Source organism: Hemitrygon akajei, chromosome 26 (genome assembly GCF_048418815.1).
Source record: "Hemitrygon akajei chromosome 26, sHemAka1.3, whole genome shotgun sequence".
Classification (NCBI taxonomy): Eukaryota; Metazoa; Chordata; class Chondrichthyes; order Myliobatiformes; family Dasyatidae; genus Hemitrygon; species Hemitrygon akajei.
Window position 1 is genome coordinate 42,641,336 of NC_133149.1, and position 20,417 is coordinate 42,661,752.

At 41.4% G+C, this 20,417-nt stretch overlaps 1 protein-coding gene across 2 annotated transcripts in view; it reads left to right on the forward strand.

Annotated features, from left to right (window-relative positions):
* LOC140716927 (ATP-binding cassette sub-family G member 4-like) overlaps nucleotides 1-20,417 on the forward strand; it is a 204,148-nt gene that overhangs the window by 23,741 nt on the left and 159,990 nt on the right. The window contains exon 1 of one of the 2 annotated variants that reach the window (XM_073030043.1): nucleotides 9,980-10,340. The exons of the other annotated variant lie outside the window; for it this stretch is intronic. Coding sequence (XP_072886144.1) covers nucleotides 10,296-10,340 — 45 coding nt within the window. The 5' untranslated portion in view covers nucleotides 9,980-10,295. Of the gene's footprint in view, nucleotides 1-9,979; nucleotides 10,341-20,417 lie in introns of those variants that run through there. 2 annotated transcript variants of the gene reach the window in all.

Here is a 20,417-nt window from a genome sequence, read left to right on the forward strand (position 1 = left end):
GAACCCCACCTTTTCTCAAAATCAAATCGAGGATCAAAAGTTCGACTTCTGATTTTCTCCAAACTAAGATATAGCATCACCTGAGAAAACCATTGTATCAAAGTAGGAGCAGAAGCATCTTTCCATTTCAACAAAATAGCTCTTCTGGCCAATAATGTAACAAATGCAATTACATGTCGGTCTGATAGAGAAACACCATGAACTTATTGAGGGATTACACCAAACAAAAAGTCAATTTATTAGGTTGTAAATTAATTTTTAAAACTTAAGAAATTGTAGAGAAAATAGATTTCAAAAAATATTTCAATACAGAACACAACCCAAGCATATGTGTCAATGTGGCTGTCTCGGTTTTACATCTATCACACGGACTACATCAACATGAAGAAACATTTTAGACAGTCTCTCCTTTGTCAAATAGTAACAATGTACAATTTTAAATTGAATTAAGGAGTGACTGGCACAGATCGAAGAGGAGTAAACCAACTTCAAAATCCGCAACCAATTCTCTGTTAACAAGGTCATGTTAAGCTCTCTCTCCCAATCTTGCTTAATCTTGTGAAGGGTAATTGTGCTGTTGTAACAATAAATTATAAATTTTCCTAATAAAACCTTTCACTAAAGGGTTCATTTTTAAAATAATATCTAACAGGTCAGAATCCTGTATATATGGAAAATTACTTAAATATTCTTGTAAGAAGTGTCTGACCTGAAGATATTGCAGGAAATGTGAATATGAGAGAGAGTATTTAGTTACTAATTTCTCAAAAGACATCAATTGACCATCTAGGAACAGATCCATGAAGGAATAAACTCCTTTATTTCCCCAAAGAAGAAAGGTAGGATCACTTAAATGAAGGTTTAAATAAATAATTTCGATAAATTAAACAAAAAAGTTACGAAACTGAAACCAAATTTGTAATGACTGCTTAGTCACAGGGTATAAATTTAATTAGTAATTTTGGCCATTTGTACAGGTAGAGAAGCTCCTAATAACGAAGTTAAGTGAAACTGTTTCACAGCATTCAATTCCAAATCAGCCCAAGGTGGTCATTCATTTTTATCAGCCCAATATATCCAAAAACACGTATAATGTATATTAACAGCCCAATAATGCATTCTTAAATTAAGCAGAGCAAGACCTCCATCCTTTTTTAATTTTTGTAAATGATATTTACCAATTCTTGGTCTTTTATTGTTCCAAACAAAAGATGAAATAATAGAGTCAACCTGATCAAAAAACTTCTTAGTTAAAAAAATAGGGATGCTCCTATTACTGAAAATGAAATTCAGAAAGCTATTTTTTCAATGCAATCTGGTAAAGCTCCTGGATGGGATGGTTATTCTGTAGGATATTATAAAAAATTTGAAAAATTGCTTTCTCCATATATGTTGGAAATGCTTAAAGATTCATTTTTGAAAGGAGAGTTACCTCCCACATTTTTTGAAGCTTCGATTTCTTTAATTCTTAAGAAAGATAAAGACCCTACTGACTGTGCTTCATATAGACCTATTTCATTATTAAATGTGGATGCTAAAATTCTTTCAAAAATAATGGCTAATAGGCTTTAGAATATTCTAGCTAAAATAATCTCTCAAGACCAAACAGGTTTTGTAAAGGGTCATTATTCCTTCTCTAATGTTTGGAGACTGTTAAATGTTATATATTCATCCTTTTCTAAGACTCCCCAATGTGTTGTCTCTCTCAATGCTGAAAAGGCATTTGACAGAGTTGAATGGAAATACTTATTTAACATTTTAGAGAAATTTGGCTTTGGTATTAATTTTAATAAGTGGATAAGAATGATATATAAAAGCCCTATTGCTGCTGTTATTACTAATAATTGCAGATCTCCTTTTTCTCGGCTTTCGCGGGGTACGAGACAAGGATGTCCGTTAAGTCCTTTGTTGTTTAATTTGATGCTGGGACCCTTGGCTATTGCACTTCGTGAAGCTAAAGATATCCATGGAATTCTCATAAATGGGACTATTCATAAGATCTCCCTTTATGCTGATGATCTCTTAGTTTATATTTCGAATCCTGAAGAATCTATTCCAAGTTTATTGAAACTATTAAACAAATTTGGAAAGTTTTTGGGATATAAACTAAACCTTCACAAAAGTGAATTATTTCCTCTGAATGATTCTGCTTCTATATATGATGACATTCCTTTTAGAGTTATGGACTCTTTTAAATATTTAGGTATTATTATTACTAAAAATCATAAAGGCCTTTATAAAGCTAATTTGGTTCCTTTAGTGGATTTTATGAAGCAATTATTTTTAGATGGAATCCACTTACACTTTCGTTAGCTGGCCGAATTCACGCAGTTAAAATGATGATTTTACCAAATTTTTATAGGATCTTCTGATTTTGCTAAGATTTTGGAACAAAGTACTCATTTGCATTGACCGTATTCAAAAGAGGCTACAGGATCCTAGTATGAACTTCCACTATGCTGCCCTGGATTTGAAAGCCCTCCGAGATAATTTCTATGATGAAAGAAAAGTGTTGGTCAGTGAGTTACTCGAAGAAGGAGTCAGTCTCTGTCAAGAATGGAATATTGAAGTTGAATGATGGCAGAGACGAAAGAAATGAATGGCTGATGAGAACTCAAGAGACTCTGGGTTAACAGCTAAGGAAGAAATGGAAAGAGTCATGAAGGGAACACTCGACCATCTTCACAGAGAAATGGACGAAAGGTTCACTCACTTGCACGACACTGATGCCAAGTTTCGGTTCCTTCTCGATGTCGAGGGACTGTGTTACGGCGCCAACAGTAATGACCTAAAGAAGAAGTGCGAAAATTTGGGCGAATTGGACAGCTCTGATGTTGATGGACAGCAGCTATATGAAGAAACTTTGGATTGCAGAATGTTGCTAACAAGGTGGGTCAACATGAAAATATCAAGACCTGAAGAGCTTCTTGAATTTATTGTTCAGTATGGAGATGAGAGCGTCTTCCCCAATCTTCGCATTGCTATTCAGATAATGCTAACCATCGCAGTTTCCATCGCCAGCTGTGAGAGATCATTCAGCAAGTTAAAACTCATACTTTCATATTTGAGAGCCTCCATGGGTCAAGGCAGACTCTGTGATCTTGCTCTGCTGAGTGTAGAAAGAGAAGAAACTGAAAAAGCTGACTTTGATCACATCATAGACCAATTTGCATCCATGAAAGCAAGGAAGGTGCAGTTATAATTTTCATGTAGTGCCATAATTTGTTAATTAAAAGATTAACGAGCTTGACTTGTATTTTTGAGCTGATATTATGGTAAAGTTATCTAAAAGATGGGTGTCAGATGTTTGGACAGGGGCTCAATTTCAGTGCTTGCCATAGATGCTATTTTCCGTAGATATGCTATTTTCCGTAGATACGCCCCTGGATATCTCTGTTGTTGGTCAAATCTCAGATGCTGATAAGGAGGCATACGGGTATGAGAAAGATTAGCTAGTTGAGTAGTGACACAGCAACAATCTCACACTCATTGTCAGCAAGACCAAGGAAGTGATTGTAGATTTCAGGAAGGAGAAGTTGGAAGAACATACCAGTCCTCATTGAGAGGTCAGTGGTGTAAAGTGTGAACAGCTTCAAGTTCCCATGTGTCAACATTTCAGAGGATTTGTCTTGGGCCAAGCACATTGATGAAATCACAAAAAGGCATCTCAGTGGCTCTACTGCATTAGCAGTTTGAAGAGATTTGTTATGTTGTGGGGGTGGAACTGGACTCTCTGACGGTGGTGTCTGAAAAGAGGATGCTGTCCAAGTTGCATGCCATCTTGGACAATGACTCCCATCCACTCCATAATGTACTGGTTAGGCACAGGAGTACATTCAGCCAGAGACTCATTCCACCGAGATGCAACACTGAGCGTCATAGGAAGTCATTCCTGCCTGTGGCCATCAAACTTTACAACTCCTCCCTCTGAGTGTCAGACACCCTGAGCCAATAGGCTGGTCCTGGACTTATTTCCACTTGGCATGATTAACTTATTATTATTTAATTATTTATGGTTTTATATTGCTATATTTCTTCACTATTCTTGGTTGGTGCAGCTGTAATGAAACCCAATTTCCCTCGGGATCAATAAAGTATGTCTGTCTGTCTGTATATTGCCCAATGTTACGTACCCCGTAACTGTGTTTACAGACCAGCAGAAATAGAAGAATCCATTGGAGTCTGGTGGTACTGTAACTAAAGGTGTTTATTAGTAAACTAAGCAATATAATATCAAAAATGCAAATATACATATAAAACAAGTTAGCAATAATAAACGTAGAAGTGTAGAACTAATAATCAACGATAATAAACAAGCTCTATCAATGTCTAGGGGTAAATGAATTGTCATAGAAGAATATAAAGTTCCGTTCAGTTAATGTGTGCTGAGGTAGTTGTTGTATTGTAATTTGTTGGAGAGAGAGAGAGAGAGAGATTGAGCAGCTGCAGCCAGCAAACCTTCTGTTGTATTCTGATTCTGTCATACCGTTGTGGTCATTCGGTTATGACCCCTCCGTCCTCGGCCAGAACTTTCTTCTGTGGTGGACTCGTCACTCTGGCATGAGTGGACACACACACAAGTCCCCACCGGCCCTGCCGTCACACTGTGAACTTTATTGACTGATCTCCTGATTCGGTCCACGAAGCCCCCACCTTCCTGTGGGTGCACAACACTCGGTCAGTGTCCACTGGTGTGTCTGAAGGGTGTCTCCCCAGACCTGTCTTTTATCCCCACTAACGGGATATCAGCCATCCATCAACTCAAAATGACCATGTCCATCAAATCAGGCCACTCCTGCTGTCTCCTTAGGAATGTTAACGGGCAAAGTAACGTCCTTGTAGCAAAAGGTAAACAATCCAGGAAGAAGCCACAATACATAAATCAACTGTGTGTCTCTCTCTCTTATCTGTAGCAGATGTCCCTGCCTCTGTGCTTCATCTCTCTCTCTCATTAGCAGCATAGCAATAGTAATAGTCCATAGTTCTCAAAGGGGGGGGGGGAATGGTTAACTCTGCACCCCATTCCCATCAGGTCTGTTCAGCACTCATAACACCAAGACTGTTAGAAATTCCTGTAGATATATGGTGGAGAGCATTCTGACACGTTGCATCACAGTCTTGTAAGACTCTCCAATGCACAGGATCGCAAGAGGGTGCAGAGAGTTGCTGACTCAGCCAGTTCCATCAGAGGCAAAACCTTCCCCAACATCAAGGACATCTTCAAGAGGCAGTACCTCAAAAAAGTGGCATTAATCATGTAGGACCCTCACCATCCAGTACTTGCCTTCTTCTTATTACTACTATCAGGGAGGAGGTACAAGAGCCCGAAGACCCTCACTCAACGATTTAGGACCCCTCTGCCATTGGATTTCTGAACAGTCCATGAACCTGTGAACACTACCTCGCTAATCCTTATTTTACAATATATATTTACTTTTGTAATTTATAGATTTTTTTGCGGTAACTGTACTGTTACCGCAAAACAACAAATTTTATAACATGCGTCTGTAATGAGTTCTTTTGGCCTGTGTGGGTAGCCGGAGAGCGTTGAGCTCTGAGGCTTTCAGAGCACCTGAATTGGTTAATTGTTGTTTAACGACAGTTGTTAATCATTTAGAGTTCCTTGTATTTTTTCTCAAGTGACTCGCTCTTTGTGATATGGTCTCCCGGTGACATCTGTTGAAGCTTGTAAAGTTTATTTTGATAGGCTTCGGGATTCCCTGTTGCTGTATTATTTAAGTGCTAATCGCAGGGTCCTATTTTTGAGAATGTTGCTCAGCCGAGTCACCAAAGTTCTTTTGGAATTATTATAAATAAACTCTTGTCGCTGTCTGGACACTAGAGTTCTGTCTTTTCTCTGTACGTGTGTTCCGATATTGCCAGCACACATCATGATAGTCTCAGTGATAATAAACCTGATTCTGATCCTGGCTTCATCTATTTTCATCTCTCAGTTTTCCTTGGTTGTTTACTGCCATTTTGCCAACGAAAATTGTTCTTCCCTATTCGCTTTATCAAAACACCCTCATAATTTAATCACCTCCATTCTCTGCGCGAGTGTTCAGATTGCACATATCCAACAAAGTCTGTTGACTGCCTGTATGCAGACCAATCTCAAGGCTGTATAATTTATACATTCCTTGATAATAAAAGCACTTTGAATCTTTGAAGAATACAAATTAGGACAGAGGGCACAATTAAAGCTCAAACATGAGTAAGTCTGCAGATGTTGGAAATCCAAGCAACACACACAAAATGCTGGAGGAATTCAGCAGACCAGGCAGCATCTATAGAAAAAAGTACAGTCGACGTTTTGGGCCGAGAGGGTCTTTTCCATAGATGCTGCCTGGCCTGCTGAGTTCCGCCAGCATTTTGTCTGCGTTGCACAATTAAAGCTGAAGTTTTGTTGTTCATTACTGATCCACCAGAGGTCATCCGTTTCCTATCTATGTGGTCCTCCCAGCAGAACCCTGTGGATCCAAGTGCTATTAGTCCAGCAGTAATTTTGATTTGGTTTGGCAGTGCGAACCATTTAGCTCTCATCAAGTGGCTGTTGCATGAATCCTTTATATCACTCTTCTTTTTTTACAATGCATGAGAAGCCCTGTCCTAGGTCTATGACCCCATCAGGAATGTAAAGAATAAATGATGTGAAATAAATGGGCAAGTTGTGGTTTGCTAACACACTCACAACTATGAAAGATACTTAGGTTTGCAGTATGTTCTCATGACTTAACTCACTTTCAAACCAAACTGTGAATCAGGAATCCCAGAAGATCTTTCACGTAGACCCCCATAGGCACTTCACTGTGCCTTGAATTGCCACACTTGACAAAGTGTTGTCAAAACATGTAAAGGAAACTGGCCTCCTCACAAATCATGAATTTGAATTCATGCCCTTGCAAATATCATCATATATAAACCTAGACACTCTCATTTGCTATAATCCTATTTCCTACAAGGGAGAAAATGAGAGGAGTTTTCCGTACTTTGGGATTTGGGGACTGAATAAGACTAATTGGTGAATCAGTACAAAACCTAGGTTAGTTCAAAAGCATCTTGAAAAACTTTGATCTTTGCTGCTAATGTGAGACAAATGGGAACACCATAGCTTCCTGTTCAAATCACACAGCTTCACTTGCTTTATGTAGGAAGTCGAGCAGCCCATTAAGTGAATGGCAGCAGTTTGAGTTTCCCCATCATTCCCATTCCCCTACTTCACTGTCACATGCTCATTAACTCCCTTAATTTTTCTACCAAACACAAATAGCAGTCATTTACAGTCCAATAATGCCTTATGCCTTACAAGGCGCGAAACAAAAGACTGTGCGGCGTGCCACTCCTCACACAGACCGTAGGTGCCCATTGACTCACAAGGAGTTAATCTGCCCTTTGACAGGTTTTGTTTTTAGTCCTGCTGGGTGCCGATACACCCTCCTGCCTGGTTAACCGAAGTGCACCAGGGGGCGTGTCGGTTGAGTTGCCAACAACCCAACCCAAGACAGGTAGTACTGAGCTACTTGGTACCAGTAGCAAGGCAAGGCCTTAACCTGACACACTGGGCCTGAGTCGACGTAGTAGTGGTACAGTCCAGTAAAGAATATATTACAGAAGGAATAAAGGCGTAGACTATTTTCTAAATGGAGAGAAAATTAGAATATACAAGCAAGGATGTGATGCTGAGGCTTTATAAAGCACTGGTTAGACTGCATCTGGAGTATTGTGAGCAGCTTTGGCCCCCTTATCTAACAAAGGTTGTGACTACTTTGGAGTGGGTCCAGAGGAGGTTCACGAGAATGATCCGGGAATGAAAGGGTTAGTGTATGAGGTGCATTTGATGGTTCTGCACCTGCACTCACTGGAGTTTAGAAAAATGATGGGAGGATCTCACTGAAACCTATTGCATATTGAAAAGCCTCAAATAGAGTGGACATGGAGAGGATGTTTCCTATAATGGAGGACCAGAGGGCACAGCCTCAGAATAGAAAGGCATCCATTCAGAACATCCATCGAGAAAGACGTCCATCGAGAGGTAATGTTGCAGCTATGTAGGACCCTGGTCAGACCCCACTTGGAGTACTGTGTTCAGTTCTGCTCACCTCACTACAGGAAGGATGTGGAAGCCATAGAAAGAGTGCAGAGGAGATTTACAAGGATGTTGCCTGGATTGGGGAGCATGCCTTATGAAAACAGGTCGAGTGAACTTCGCCTTTTCTCCTTGGAGTGAAGGAGGATGAGAGGTGACCTGATAGATGTGTATAAGATGATGAGAGGCATTGATCATGTGGATAGTCAGAGACTTTTCCCCAGGCCTGGAATGGCTAGCATGAGAGGGCATAGTTTTAAGGTGCTGGGGAGTGGGTACAGAGGAGATGTCAGGGGTAAGTTTTTTTACGTAGAGAGTGGTGAGTGCGTGGAATGGGCTGCCAGTGGCGGTGGTGGAGGCAGATACGATAGGGTCTTTTAAGTGACTTTTGGATAGATACATGGAGCTTAGAAAAATAGAGGGCTATGGGTAAGCCTAGTAATTTCTAAGATGGGAACATGTTCGGCACAACTTTGTGGGCCGAAGGACCTGTATTGTGCTGTAAGTTTTCTATGTTATATGTTTTCTATGTTTCTAACAGAGATGAGAAGGAATTTCTTTAGCCAGAGGGTGGTTAATCTGTGAAATTCATTGCCACAAATGGCTGTGGCGGCCAATTCATTGGGCATATTTAAAGCGGAGGTTGATAGGTTCTTCATTAGTAAGGGCATCATAGTTTACAGGGAGAAGAAGATGAGAATGGGGTTGAGAGGGATAATAAATCAGTGATGATGGAATCATGGAGCAGACTCAATGGGCCAAATGGCCTAATTCTGCTCCTATATCTTATGGTCAAAGTGACAGCGACATTCTGTAAATGATTACAGTTTTTAAATTTTCACCTGTTGCCAAGTTCTTGCATAGAAAGTGATGAGATGGAATGTATTGCTTTCCCTCCTACACTTTTGAGGTTTGACCTTGATCAGGTCCTGGTTAAGCACCTCGCATGTGGTGAGGAAGCTGAAAGTCAGACAAGTGATTGAAATACAGAGCTTTGTCGTGGGAGTAACTCAAGTCTGTACACAGCTGCAAACTGAAACACTATTCTCACTATCTACTTCAAAGCTAACCCCAGCATTTCATGGACCATCTTGGCACATAGAATGTACTACAGATGCATAGACTGGACAACACTATAAATGATAGACTGTACGGAGCATGCCTTCTTCTCATGAATACCATCAGGGAGGAGATACAGGAGCCTGAAGAAGCACACTCAATATTTTAGTAACACCTTCTTTTCCACGTCCGTAAGATTTCCAAATGTTCCATGAAACCACTAACATTGCCTCACTATTTTTGTTCTCTTAATATTTGTTTATTTTTTAAAAGATTTTTCTTATTATAAATTATAGCACATGTTTCTGCATTGCACAGTACTGCTGCCGCAAAACAACAAAATTCACCTCATACCTCAGTAAAAACAAACCTGATTCTGATTCTGACTGGATGGCACAATGAATATAAAGAAAACCTGCCTGCTTTATATTTCCTGTGTATAGATTTTATGAATAAGGGTTATTTTTTGGAATTTTAGAGCTGGATGTGATCAAGTCACTTCATAGAGTATCTCAAGTGTACACTGTTGTGGGTTTAAAGCAAGAGATAGACCAGGACAGATCAGGAGGACAGACTTTCATCCTTGCACGATGCTTGTTGTAAGTAATTGGTCTCTATAACAAAAGAACTTTAGCGTCACTCTTAACAAATGTCCGTTTCAATTTATATATTTTATTTTTCAAATCCAGTAGTTGGGTTTGAACTCACATTTTCTCTGGATTGCAAACAGAAAGTGTCTCATAATTAATCCGGTAACATGATCACTTTGCTACCACATTTGTTTGCTGGAGACCATCTCGCTCACTGCACACCCAACGGCTTACAGGGGATGAGCACAGTCAAGTAGCACCAGTGACCAAGTACTGTAGCAGAGCGCTGTGGTTTACATCCCAGCATAAGTCCACGCCTTCCCAGTGGAACAATTGGCGCACCTGTAACGAGACGTGACAGGAAGGGTCTTCGCCCGTACAAATCGCGTTCTGTAAATCACTCCCATCCCCGAAGAAATAAAAACCCAGCCTGGACGCGGTGGCTGCTTCTCTACAGACTCGAGGTCGATACAAGCAGTAGTTTCACAACAGAACCTCTCCATCACAAATCCCAAGCGACAGAAATAGGACCAGGAGACCATCGTTGTTCATCCGAAGTCATGGCATCGTCCTGTTTCATCTCTGCACTATCGCCGACACGGAAGGTGCGGTACATTTTGTTTCATTAATGTACCTACGAGGCCGACCGATGTGATTATTGCACATTCCCGTAAACTGCTATTTATTCTAAAATTTAATATCAAGATTCGAATGTCTCTCGAGCCATTATTTATATTTGCGATTATCGCTTTGCATGTTCTGCCAGCAAAAATAATATCGGTTATATGTTTGTCAAATTTTTCCTCCAGTATTTAGGTACCTTTACAATGTTAAACAAAAATAGCCGCTTTAGAAGTGTATATATTGCTGATTTGCTGAGTTGGTTTTCGTGCGGAATAACAGGTTGGAGTAGGTAAAGCCTGTGACCGAGAGTAACCGCGGAGTGTTTTGACCGACAGTAACCCCGGCTCTGCATCGGATTCCGAAACACCGCTCGGGAAGGTGCAGGCTGTCACTGTGGTTTGTCATGAGCGCTCCTCACGTCCGGAGGGAGCTCAACCTTAAACCCAAACACAAGCATTTGTCCTCAACACATGTGCACGAATTTAAAGCCCAAATCTAAGTAACATTTAGTCTTGCATAATCACTCTATCGGCCACTTTCTACCCCCCTCTTCACTGCAATGATCTGGAAGATTTTCTTTTCCAAAGAAGTAGGAGCAGGACTCAGCCATTCGGCCCCTTTGGCCAGCCCCACCATTCAGTGCTGCTGGGCACTAAACTTCAACAACTCCTCTCTACCATTTCCCTGCTTATTCCTTGATTTCTCAAAACAAATTATCTGCTTCCGCTGTAAGTAACTGTGGTGATCTCGCCTTCACAAGTCTCCAGGCTAGAGAATTAAAGATTCACCCCCCCCCCCCCCCCCGTGAAGAAATTTCAATTCCACTCCTCCTTCCTCCCTCTCCCTCCAACACGCATGGCTGATCTTGTCAGCATAGAGTTACAGGGCATGAAACAGACCTTCCAGTCCATCCATGTACCTGGCCAAATATCTTTTAACTGTGTCCCATTGTTCAGAAGTGACCCACTGGTGGAAACATCTCAATGTGTACCCTGTCAGGCTGCCTTAGGGTCTTGTATATTTAAGTGACATCATTCTAACTCTACTAAATCTAAAGAATATATATTTCAACTGTTTGCACCATAACAATGCTCTTATCCCAACAATTAGTCTGATGGATCCTTTCTGCCCTCCCTCTAATGCTACAATATCCTTTCATAAGTGAGTAAACCAAAGCCATATGACAACATTGGAAAGGAAGGAAGGAGTGATATGGGGGGAATTGATTGACCTATACAGAATTATGAAAAGCATAGATCCTGAGAAATTTTTCCCCTTAGGAGAATCCATGACCAGAGGGCATAAGTTTAAATTAGACAACAGAAGATTTTAAGGGGTTTAGCGAAAGATTTTTTTAATCCAGAGGGGAATTGAAATCTGGAACTCACTGTTGAAAAGGTGGTGGAAGCAAATATTCTCTTAACAGTTAAAGTATCTAGATGAGCACTTGGTATGCATTAGCAGAAAAGGCTGTGGCTGAGTGGTGGAAAATGAGATTAGTATAGATCAGTACTTGATGGATGCCTCAAAAATATTGGGTGAAGAGCTTGGTGCAGTGCTGTATTAATCTATGACTATGACTCTATAATGTTAATCTCACCTGATAAACAATTCCTTACCTCTAAAATGATAAAGAACATCCTGAGGATTATGGAAATTAAGTAGGAGTATTTTTCTCACCCTTAAAAGGAAAATTAACCTCCCTATAATAGCCAGCTCATACTCCCAGGACAAGAGGATAGGTGATTGGCTAGCTAAGATGCACTTCCATCTCCAACTTAATTTGTTGAGTGGTTGGGATGGAAGAAGAGATGGTTCCTGACTCTCATCTCCTTCTCAAAAGCAGAAGTGCAGCATATGGACAGATATGGATGCCAGCTGACGTCAGTACTTTCCCAGTACTAGAGAACAAAAAGTGACTCACTGCAGTATTATAAATCTGTGATAATAAACCATCTGCAGAGGTGCTGAAATGCCTTTGACTAATCAGATTTCAATTAAAATAACCTATATAAGATCATAACACATAGCAGCAGAATTAGGCCATTCAGCCCATCAAATCTGCTCCACCATTCCATCATGGCTGATTTATTATCCCTCTCAAACCCATACTCCTGCCTTCTCCCTGTAATCTTTGATGCCCTGACTAATCAAGAACCTATCAACTTTCACTCTGAATACCCAAGACTTGGCCTCCACAGCCATCTGTAGCAATGAATTCCACAGATTCATTAACCTAAAGCATATTTTCTTGGAATACAATAAATTTGTTGTTGTTTTGTTTGGATTTGACCCTTATTGCCAATACTTTGTTCTTAGACCATGTTTTATCCTCATGTGCTCATGTGCTGGCGCATGGCCAGGTGGTTGGTCTAGTGATCTGAAGGTCGCTAGTTCAAGCCTCAGCTAAGGCAGCGTGTCCTTGAGCAAGACACTGCGATGACACCAGTGCCAAGCTGTATCGGCCCTTGCCCTTCCCTTGGACAACATCAGTGGCGTGGAGAGGGGAGACTTGCAGCATGGGCAACTGCTGGTCTCCCATACAACCCTGCCCAGGCCTGCACCCTGGAAACATTCCAAGGCACAAATCCATGGTCTCTTGAGACTAACGGATGCCTATTTATCCTCATACACATTGTCTGCTAATTGTTGAGAATGTCTTACCTAAAGATCATCTGATTAATGGCTCCATTCCTTTGCCCAGTTCTCTACATTCAGTGCCCATTTTATTTGGTGTCTTCTGTACCTAATAAAGTGGCCACTGAGTGTATGTCTGTGGTCTTATGTTGTTGTAGCCCACCCACTTCAAGTTTTGATGTGTTTTGTGTTCAGAGATGATCTTCTGCACACCACTGTTGTAATGTGTGGTTATTTGAATTACTCTCATCTTCCTGTCAGCTTGAACCAGTCTGGCCATTCTCCTCTGACCTCTCTCATTAACAACGTGTTTTCATCCACAGAACTGCTTCTCATTAGATGTTTTTGTTTATTGTACAATTCTCTGCAAACTCTTAGAGACTGTTGTGCTGAAAATCCCGGGAGATCAGCAGTTTCTAAGATACTCAAACCACCCCGTATAACCATATAACCATATAACAATTACAGCACAGAAACAGGCCATCTCGGCCCTTCTAGTCCATGCTGAACACTTACTCTCACCTAGTCCCACTGGCCTGCACTCAGCCCATAACCCTCCATTCCTTTCCTGTCCATATACCTATCCAACTTTACTTTAAATGACAATACCGAACCTACCTCTACCACTTCTACTGGAAGCTCGTTTCACACAGCTACCACTCTCTGAGTAAAGAAGTTCCCCCTCGTGTTACCCCTAAACTTTTGCCCCCTAACTCTCAACTCATGTCCTCTTGTTTGAATCTCCCCTCTCAATGGAAAAAGCCTATCCACGTCAACTCTATCTATCCCCCTCATAATTTTAAATACCTCTATCAAGTCTCCCCTCAACCTTCTATGCTCCAAAGAATAAAGACCTAACTTGTTCAACCTTTCCCTGTAACTTAGGTGCTGAAACCCAGGTAACATTCTAGTAAATCTTCTCTGTACTCTCTCTATTTTGTTGACATCTTTCCTATAATTTGGTGACCAGAACTGTACATAATACTCCAAATTCGGCCTTACCAATGACTTGTACAATTTTAACATTACATCCCAACTCCTATACTCAGTGCTCTGATTTATAAAGGCCAACATACCAAAAGATTTCTTCACCACCCTATCCACATGAGATTCCACCTTCAGGGAACTATGCACCATTATTCCTAGATCACTCTGTTCTACTGCATTCTTCAATGCCCTACCATTTACCATGTATGTCCTATTTGGATTATTCCTACCAAAATGTAGCACCTCACACTTATCAGCATTAAACTCCATCTGCCATCGTTCAGCCCACTCTTCTAACTGGCCTAAATCTCTCTGCAAGCTTTGAAAACCTACTTCATTATCCACAACGCCACCTACCTTAGTATCATCTGCATACTTGCTAATCCAATTTACCACCCCATCATCCAGATCATTAATGTATATGACAAACAACGCTGGACTCAGTACAGATCCCTGAGGCACACCACTAGTCACCGGCCTCCAACCTGACCAACAGTTATCCACCACTACTCTCTGGCATCTCCCATCCAGCCACTGTTGAATCCATTTTACTACTTCAATATTAATACCTAACGATTGAACCTTCCTAACTAACCTTCCATGCGGAACCTTGTCAAAGGCCTTACTGAAGTCCATATAGACAACATCCACTGCTTTACCCTCATCAACTTTCCTCGTAACCTCTTCAAAAAATTCAATAAGATTTGTCAAACATGACCTTCCACGCACAAATCCATGTTGACTGTTCCTAATCAGACCCTGTCTATCCAGATAATTATATATACTATCTTTAAGAATACTTTCCATTAATTTACCCACCACTGACATCAAACTGACAGGCCTATAATTGCTAGGTTTACTCTTAGAACCCTTTTTAAACAATGGAACCACATGAGCAATATGCCAATCCTCCGGCACCATCCCCGTTTCTAATGACATTTGAAATATTTTTGTCAGAGCCCCTGCTATTTCCACACTAACTTCCCTCAAGATCCTAGGGAATATCCTGTCAGGACCCGGAGATTTATCCACTTTTATATTCCTTAAAAGCACCAGTACTTCCTCCTCTTTAATCGTCATAGTTTCCATAACTTCCCTACTTGTTTCCCTTACCTTACACAATTCAATATCCTTCTCCTTAGTGAATACCAAAGAAAAGAAATTGTTCAAAATCTCCCCCATCTCTTTCAGCTCCACACATAGCTGTTGACTCTGATTCTCTAAGGGACCAATTTTATCTCTCACTATCCTTTTGCTATTAATCACACAAACCAATCTTCCATCCTTGGACTCACTTTACACCACAAGCTGTTGGAGCAGTGCTGCCAGGATAATCAAGGATAAGTCCCACCCAGCCAACACACTTTTTGTCCCTCTTCCCTCTGGGAGAAGGTTCAGGAGCTTGAAGATACGTACGGCCAGATTTGGGAACAGCTTCTTTCCAACTGTGATGAGACTGCTGAACAGATCCTGACCCAGATCTGGGCCATACCTTCCAAATATCTGGACCTGACTTGTACTACCGTACTTTCCCTTTTCTATTTTCTAATTATGATTTATAATTTAAATTTTTATTATATTTACTTTGATTTGTACTTCAAGGAGTGCAAAGCGCAGAAACAAATATCACTGTGATGATTGTACGCTCTAGTATCAATTGTTTGGTGACAATAAAGTATTTGTATTTGTATTTATATATAACTGTAGAAACCCTTCAGATTTATTTTCACCTTACTTGCCAAAGCAACCTCGTATCTTCTTTTAGCTTTTCTAATTTCTTTCTTAAGATTCTTCTTACATTCTTTATATTCCTCGAGCACCTCATTTACTCCATGCTGCCTATATTTATTGTAGATATCTCTCTTCTCCCTAACCAAGTTTCCAATATCCCTTGAAAACCATGGCTCTCTCAAACTTTTAACCTTTCTTTTCAACCTAACAGGAACATAAAGATTCTGTACCCTCAAAATTTCACCTTTAAATGACCTCCATTTCTCTATCACATCCTTCCCATAAAACAAATTGTCCCAATCCACTCCTTCCAAATCCTTTCACATATCCTCAAAGTTAGCCTTTCTCCAATCAAAAATCTCAACCCTGGGTCCAGTCCTATCCTTCTCCATAATTATACTGAAACTAATGGCATTGTGATCACTGGACCAGAAGTGCTCCCCAACACATACCTCCGTCACCTGACCTATTTCATTCCCTAACAGAAGATCCAACACTGCCCCTTCTCTAGTCGGTACCTCTATGTATTGCTGCAAAAAACTATCCTGCACACATTTTACAAACTCTAAAGCATCCATCCCTTTTACAGTATGGGCTTCCCAGTCTATGTGTGGAAAATTAAAATCTCCCACAATCACAACCCTGTGCTTACTACAAATATCTGCTATCCCCTTGCAAATTTGCTCCTCCAATTCTTGCTCCCCATTAGGTGGTCTATAATACACCCCTATAAGTGTTACTACACCTTTCCCATTCCTCAATTCCACCCAAATAGCCTCCCTAAATGACCTCTCTAATCTATCCTGCTAGAGCACCGCTGTAATATTTTCTCTGACAAGCAACGCAACACTTCCCCCTCTTGTTCCTCCGATTCTATCACACCTGAAGCAACGAAATCCAGGAATATTTAGTTGCCAATCACACCCCTCCTGCAACCATGTTTCACTAATAGCTACAACATCATATTTCCAGGTATCAATCCATTCTCTAAGCTCATCCACCTTTCTTACAATGCTCCTAGCATTAAAATAAATGCATTTAAGAAATTCTCCACCTCCTCCTCTCTGTTTATCTCTAACGGTACAAAGAACTTTACTGTCTTCTTTTTCTTCCTTCTCCCATACATCTATTCCTACACTCTGGTTCCCCTCCCACCTTGTATCTAGTTTAAACCCACTGGAGCCTCTCTAGCAAACCTACCTGCAAGAATATTTGTCCCCCTCCAGTTCAGATGTAAACCGTCCCGCCAGAACAGGTCCCACCTTCCCTGGAAAACTGCCCAATTATCTATAAACCTGAAGCCCTCCCTCCAGCACCATGTCCTCAGCCACATGTTGATCTGCACTATCTTACTATTTCTAAACCCACCTGCACGTGGTACTGGTAGCAATCCTGAGATTGCTATCCTAGAGGTCCTGTCCTTTAACTTGGCACCTAGCTCCCTAAACTCACCTCTCAGAGCCTCCTCACTCTTCCTACCCACGTCATTGGTTCCTACATGGACCACGACATCTGGCTGCTCACCCTCCCTCTTGAGAATACTGAGAACTCGATCTGAGATATCGCGGACCCTGACACCAGGGAGGCAACAGATCATCTGGGAGTCTCGATCTCTTCCACAGAACCTCCTATCTGTCCCCCTAACTATCGAATCCCCTATCACTACTGCTCTCCTCTTTTCCCTCCTTCCCTTCTGAGCTGAGGGTCCAGTTTCGGTGCCAGAGACGCAACCACTGCAATTTGTCCCTGGTAGGTCGTCCCCACCAACAGTATCCAAAACGGTATACTTATTGTTGATGGGAACGGCCACAGGGGTGCTCTGCTCTTCCTGTCTATTCCCCTTCCCTCTCCTGACAGTCACCCAACTACCTGTCTCCTGACTCCTAGGGGTGACAATCTCCCTGAAACTCGTGTCTATTTCTGCCTCTGCCTCCCGAATGATCCGAAGTTCATCCAGCTCCAGCTCCAGTTCCCTAACACGGTTTGTCAGGAGCTGCAGCTAGATGCACCTTTTACAGGTGTAGTCATCAGGGACAACAGTGCTTGCCCTGACTTCCCACATACTGCAAATGGAGTACTCAACTGCCCTAACTGCTGCCTCCATTACCTACTCCTAAGCTAATTAGATTAATTAAAGGAACTTACCCAGCCTTACCTCACCTGGAGTGAAGCTCGTACTCAGCCTCTGCTTGCTTTTTAAATTCCCCCGCTGATCTCACGCGCTTGCGCAGTTGTGCCCCATTCAACCTTGCCTCTGCCTGTTCTCGCTGAAGCCTGATTTAGCCAAAGCCGTCCCACTCTGCCTCAGTCCATTCCGACAATGGCCGCTATGACGATGGCGTCTGGCACGATCTGGCACCAATAATCATTCCATGGTCAAAGTCACTTAGATCATATTTCTTCCCCATTCTGATGTTTGGTCTGAACAACAACTGAACCTCTTGACCATGTCTGCATGCTTTAATCCATTGAGTTGCTGTCACATGATTGGCTGATCAGATTTGCATTAACGAGCAGCTGTACATGTGTATCTAATTAAAATGGCCACTGAGTGTATACAAACCTACTTCTGAATAAGTCTATTTCATACTTGTGCCATTAAATTAAATTAATTTTCATATGTGTGCCAAATTAATGATATGAATCTCTTCAATGCTGACATCAAAATGTTAATTTACCTCAGTTTCTTCCATTTCCTCTCCTGATGATAGTAATTATTGGGCAATTCTCCATGGATGTAAAAGTACCATCAATATCTTGTGTCTAAGTAATCACTTTAGTATGTTTGCCTATATGTTCTTTACAATTACAGCCTCTGATTATATTTCAAAGCACTACATTTTTCCTACTTCATCAGGTCAGAAGTAGGATTCATTGCTTTTCTAACCACGCAGATGAAGCTTCATCAGTGTCTCCACACAGTGTGTCTTTCACAACATCCAGATTCCAGGTAATAAATCACAAGTTAAGAATACGACAAACCCTGGCCCCTTTCAGACCACCCCCAACCATTTTTGTCACCTTTCCCATCCTGGTTCCATGCACCTACAATCTACACATTTCACCTAGCAGCTCTCCCCCCACCCACATCTGGGCGTGGGTCTATCTGATCCATCTGTGTTTCACCTCTTCACTAATGGTTCCCATGATCACCTTCCTTACTTATCAGATTCCAGCACTGATTGCTTCTGTGTTCCTACTTATCAGCCACCCAACTACCTCTGCTTTACCTTCCTCAATCTGGCCATATCGCCCTTTGTCCTGATTCAGGGTTTTCAAAGGTTTTGAAGGTACATTTAATGTCAGAGAAATGTATACAATATACATCCCGAAATGCTTTTTCTTCGCAACCATCCACGAAAACAGAGGAGTGCCCTCAAAGAATGAATGACAGTTAAATGTTAGAACCCCAAAGTCCCCCCCAGCTCCCCTCCCTCCCGCACGTAAGCGGCAGCAAAAAACGATCCCCTCCTCCCCCCACTGGCAAAAAAAAGCATCAGCACCTGTCACCGTGCGCTCAAGCGTGAGCAAAGCAATAGCAAAGACACAGACTTGCAGTAGTCTAAAGACTACTTGTTCACCCAGTGTTTGGCCTGAAATGTCACTGGTCCCTTTACCCCCACCCCACTTAGTTCCTCCAGCAGACTGTTTATTGCTCGAGAGTCTAGACCATGGCGTCTGAGGACCCTTATGTAATCAAGTCACATTTTTCACACACAAGTGCCAATCAAAGACTACCTCGAATATAATGAGTTAATGCTCTACCATCAGCATTCTGACCAGAAGTTTAAGTTAGTTGACAATAAATATTCTATAACTACAAGAGCAGCTCATAGCATTCTAGGTGGTGCAGTAGCGTAGCGGTTAGCAAAACACTAACACATACATTGAATTGCATAGTCTGTGTCAGCAACCAACACAGTGTGAGAATGTACTGGGGTGCAGCCCACAAGTATCACCATGTTTCCGATGCCTAACCCTGTCCCTAACCTGTATATCTTTGGAATGTGGGCAGAAAGCAGAGCCTATCTGGACCTGGGGAAAATGTACAAACTCGTTACAGTGCGAATTGAATCCCAATTGCACTGCTGACGCTGTAAGCTTACTATGCTACATTTCTGCTCTGGACTGCTATGATCTGCTCTGTAATCATAGAACTTTTATTGTTGACTTAAATTTCTAGTCAGAATAAACAGTCAACGTTTCAGGCCAAGACCCTTCATCAGGACTTGATCAGAATCAGGTTTAATATCATTGACATATGTCATGAAATTTGTTGCTATGTGGCAGCAGTACAGTGCAATACATAAAGCATATGATAAATTACAAAAAGAAATATGCTGTATATTAATTATTAATAAGTAGTGCAAAAATAGTGAGTTAGTGTACATGGGTTCATATACTGCTCAGAAATCTGATGTTGGAGGGGAAGAAGCTGTTCCTAAAATGTTAAGCATGCATCTTCAGGCTCCTGTACCTCCTCCCTGATGATAACAATGTCCTGGGTGATGAGGGTTCTTAATGATGGATGCTACCTTCTTGAGAAACTGCCTTTTGAGATGTTCTCAATGCCGGGGAGGTCTTTGCCCACAATGGAGCTAGCTGAGTTTATAATCCTTTGCAGCTTTTACCGATCCTGGGTAGCGGCTCCTCCATACTAGACAGTGTCACAACCAGTCAGAATGTTTTCCACATTACATCTT